The sequence below is a fragment of the Euprymna scolopes genome, chromosome 29 (genome assembly GCF_053919585.1).
Source record: "Euprymna scolopes isolate OS-2025 chromosome 29, ASM5391958v1, whole genome shotgun sequence".
In the NCBI taxonomy this organism is placed as follows: Eukaryota; Metazoa; Mollusca; class Cephalopoda; order Sepiida; family Sepiolidae; genus Euprymna; species Euprymna scolopes.
In genome coordinates this window covers 28,765,727-28,770,726 of record NC_136510.1, presented here as the reverse complement: position 1 = coordinate 28,770,726, position 5,000 = coordinate 28,765,727, and the positions used below count along the sequence as shown (strand labels likewise).

Genomic DNA, 5,000 nt, shown 5'->3' with positions numbered 1-5,000 from the left:
ATTATAGAGACAATTCTCTATCGATAAATCATATGGAACTGGATATATAGTAGTGAGATGAAAACTAATATATATATATATATATATATATATATATATATATATATATGAAGTTTTATTCCTTTACCAACAATGCTTCAAGCAAACTACTACCTACTCTTATATATATATATATATATATATATATATATATATATATGATTCGGGTGTCATCAGCTAGAATTAGAAACAAAACTGCGCGAACATTTTCTAGTCTCACACAAAAGCACGCGTTCATATCTCAAGTCATATTACTTGTCATATACATATGCGCACACAAACATACGCGCGCACGTATATTCACGTTCGCGTACATACACTCACATTCACGTGTATACACACACACACTAACGTACGCACACGAACACACACACGGGCAACGTCACTTCCCCTTTCAAAGGAAATCCACACATGTGCAAAAGACCACCGGAAACACCAATAAAAGCAAGAGACAAGCTGTTTCCAGCCTTTTTCGCACCAACTTTCGAGCTGGGCGGTCTACGGGCCGACAGCGTGCCTTTTCGGCATGCGCGCGCACGCGCGTGCCTCACGCCACTTGCTACTATGTGGGAAAAAAAGCTAACAAACAGTACGTACACTTTATACACTTTCTCTCTCCATAATCTGGATTGACATTCTTACTCTTTCTCTCTATATATATACAACTTGTCCCTAAGAATACCTTCGCGTAGCTGACTGCTAACATGTCTTTGTCTACATGCTGGACTATCATTCCCATCTCCACTACATTGCTCACTTCTCTTTCCACGCGCGAACAAACGATGGTGACCCGAACGTGAGATGAACACACAATTCCTTTTTTCTTCTATACTACCAGTCACGCAACAAACGATGGTTACCCCCACGCGGACATAACCATGTGTTATATCTAAAACATCCATTCTCTCAACAGGAAAATGGTGACCCCGTTATTTAAAAATGAAATGGATGCGTTTGAACGAAACACTCATACACGCACTCACTCTCTACAACAATAGACTTGCCCTCTCACCAGCTAACAACGAGAGACGCACGCCAAACTATAGATTTTCTTTCTCACCAGTTAACAGCGAGAGACGCACGCCAAACTAAACACGTGTAGTACCCTTTTCTTTCATTTGTTTATTCACGAAATAAATACTAGTTCGTTTAATTCAATTTAACACGTAGTTCGTCTCTTTCTCAATTCAATTCATTATTCCTAATTTGCACCACCTCAACAAAACTCACTACTCTCCACTCTCATTTTGCCTCTAAGCTACGCCACCCATGTTTATATATATGTGTGTGTGTGTGTGTGTGTGTTATTTAGTCTCTGAGCCACGCCACCTATATATATATATATATATATATATATATGTGTGTGTGTGTGTGTGTAAATTCACCTGTCATCCCTTTTGTAAAAGATGGAATCGCCTGATCGTTGAAGACAAAATTCAAGCAAGCAAGGACGGCCTCACAGCCCACAGAGTGTTTTATAATTATATACATCATTCTTGAAAAAAAAATTGGAAAGCAGGGCATTCCTTTGTCAGTGACGTGAATAATAGAATAGTATATAATAGACACGCGAACGTTATAAGGATATAAAAAACGACAACAAAACTGACGTAAACTTTACGTAAGCAACTATTATATGACTGAAGAGACAATAGGTTCCAGCCAGAAAAACTCTAACAGCGACATAAACAGAACAGAGAGTAGAATTGATCCAAAGTATCTGGGGGAGTGTTTGTTAATCGAAGAATGAACCAAACAGTAAATAATCACTGTTTTGTATTGATAAAATCATTGTGTTGTTATCTCAACCAGCAGGAATAATTCCTCCCGCACAAGAATCAAAGAGGTTAATTGGGTTACGTCCCTTGCATCAGGACGCACCAGGTCTGTTAGAAAAATAATAAAATGGGATCCGATCGAGTTACAAACCGAATGACCTGCAACAATTCTGTGTGGAACGGTTGTGTGGAAAAAAACACAGAAAGTGTCGGCGACTATGAGTAATAAAACTTGCATTTACTCGATTATTGCACGCACGCACGCACGCACGCACGCACGCACACACACACACACACACACACACACACACACACACACACACACACACATATATATCGAAAGAGAGGGAGAGAAGGAGAGAATAATAATCTCCTATATACCTATAAAGTTGAGTTTTTTCTTGATCTAACATCTATAATATAATCTCGCCTGTCTGTTTAAATGTATGTATGTATGTGTATATGTGTGTGTGTGTGTGTGTGTGTGTGTGTGTATATGTGTATTGGGGTGGAGACGGCTCCCGTAAGCCGTAGTGAAGGCAACCTTTCTAGGAGAAGCAAGTCTCTGATTTAAAAAAAACATAAAGCGGAAGACCATTACCCGCATTAAGCTGGTCTGCAGTTTAATTTGTTGCTGGCTATCTTGCTCTTGCTTGTTGCTGGATCTCAACATTTTGAACCGAGAGAGAGACTTAGCTGTCGTACAAAGCTAAGACTCTGTAACATCATATTTGTATAGATACTCCCTCAGGCATTCGGGCTCATGGATTTTCAATGTCTGAGGGAGTGGCACTCGTTTGACAAGAGACGTTGCAGTCATCATGTATGTATGTATGTATGTATGTATGTATGTCTAAAACTTTCGACAGAGGCGACGGATTTTTCACGAGATCGGTGTCGTTTTTAATCTCGACCCTTCGGACGCCAAAATATCGAAAAATTGGCCCAAAACATTAATTCCTTCACCATCGATTCGGCACTTTTTTTTACAGGGAGGGATCACTTTGTTCGCCGATATTTTCGAAAGTCATCTCCCCTTTTTGATTGACTAGCCTTAATTTAAACCTTCGCCACTTCCGGTTTTACGATGGGTACAACAGCAAAGACGTCACGCTTTTTTTTCACGTTCTTTTCCTCCTTAGCGGAACGGGTTCGAGGCTGCCTACTACCACTTTTTTTTTTTTTTGCTCAACACCCACCTCCAAACACTCGGGCAACGCCGGACACCCAGGCTAGTCTAATATATGAAAGGCAAAATGGGCGCGAGCATTTGTGTATGTCACCCAAAGGTTTTTTGAATCGGGTTCTCACGTCGGTTCGATTCTGCAAGAAGTTTCCGCATACTTCCCAGATAGTAATATCTCGCATTCGCAAACGGACATCCTTTCTTTACAAAATTTCCACTGTGCCGTCATCTTGAGTGTTCGTTTGTCTTTTTCTTATAAAACGAAACTGTTCGAAAATGCGCCAAATTATCGTACGTTCGACTGACTATGCTTAAATTCAACGCATGCACTTCCGTTTTTTTCACCTCCTTTCCCTCCTTCGCGTTACAGGTTCCAGCCTACTATCACCTTTTTTAACACCCTCCCATCCCCATCGGGCTGCTTTTTATTCCCACCTTTACTACACCACCGCAATACACCCGGGCAACGCCGGGTACCCCCGCTTGTCTAATATATAAAAGACAAAATGTGTGTGTTATGTGTGTGTGTCTTTGCATGTCGCATCAAAATTTCGATAGAGACGACGTTGCTCATGAAATCGGCATCGAAAAAATTGGCCAAAAACATTCATTCCTTCGGCTTAAACTGGTCAGTTTTCTACAAGGAGGGGTCGCTTTTTTAGTCGTCATTTTTGCAATTTAGTCATTGTATCGTTGGATTGATTTGACTTAATTTCAACGTTCCGAACTTCCGGTCGGACTGTGGAGACATCGGCAAAGACGTCATTCCCCCCTCTCCTTTGCGTTACAGGTTCGAGCCCGCCTGCCTACTACCACTTTTTTTCTCTCTCCACCCAAACTGCCTACTGTTTTTTCGCCCCCCCCTACTACCAATTTATCTATTTTTTACCCCTACCCCGGGGTTCCTTACTCGACCTAGGCAACGCCCGGGAACCCCACGACTCTACCGCTTTTTTTAAAGACCTCTCTTCCCCCTCCTCCCGAGAGTCCTTAATGAACCTCCACACACTCGAGCAATGACGGATACCTCCGCTAGTTGATATTAGAAGCCTACTTTTTCTATTTGGAAATTATTAAAACTAACTTCTCCCGACTAACCCGACAAACAGCAAAACCCCACCCCTTCACTGTTGAGGTTGCTGAATGCCGAAAAGCCTTCTACTCTACTTCTTCCTTAAATTGCTAAAGTTTAGAATTTCCTCATTGTTTCTTGCTTCGCTGACTGCACTAGCCTACAGAAGTTTACATTTAATGTTAACAGACATCTTGTTACTCAACTCCCCTCAATCCGCTGTTAAATATGATCCCATGTTAAGTGACGATATGCCTGGTTTTGGGTGAAAAAAATAAAAAGTGGAGTGAAATATAAAAAAGTGAAAACGTAAACAAATATGACATTCTAATAAGAAGGTAACTCCGATGACACGTGATTTTCATAAATCAATATCTGCAGTTGATGAAGAGATTACAATAAAAATGGCGACGACTTACCAAAAGCAGAGAAAAACTTGTCAGATGATCCGATTCACAAACTGTTTGATTAGTACCAATGTTTTTGGTTACGATGCCTTCGGTCGACCAAGATCTACCTGCAAACACAGAAATATAACGACCAAATTATATAAAAGTTCACTAGAATGCCGTAGATTCTTTCTAATGTTAACACATTTCTTTTCATACGGCACAATCACGTTGACACACCGGTTCCCGCCAGATCACCGAAATCAAGCAACGATGAACCTGGCCAGGACCAGATGGGTGACCATTCGGGAAGGCTAGGCGCGCCGAGTCATAAGAAATTTCTAGGTGGCGTATTAATTCACTGGGAGAGATGCACCCCTAGTCTTACTTAAGACATACATTTAGGAGAAGGTAACTCTGATGACGTCGGATGACGTGGATGGCCACGGAGGAGAATGAATCTCTAGCAGATCAACGGTTCTGTGATATTAAGAGTTTGTATTTATTTGCTTCCCCACTGAGCAAATTAGGCACAA

General features: G+C 41.1%; 1 protein-coding gene across 2 annotated transcripts in view; it reads right to left on the bottom strand.

Moving 5' to 3' along the window:
* Positions 1 to 5,000, bottom strand: part of LOC145252560 (adhesion G-protein coupled receptor G6-like) — a 283,790-nt gene that overhangs the window by 15,641 nt on the left and 263,149 nt on the right. For both annotated transcript variants that reach the window (XM_080112126.1, XM_080112127.1), the window contains exon 12: positions 4,495 to 4,592. In XM_080112126.1, the coding sequence (XP_079968252.1) occupies positions 4,495 to 4,592 (98 nt within the window). The remainder of the gene's footprint in view (positions 1 to 4,494; positions 4,593 to 5,000) is intronic.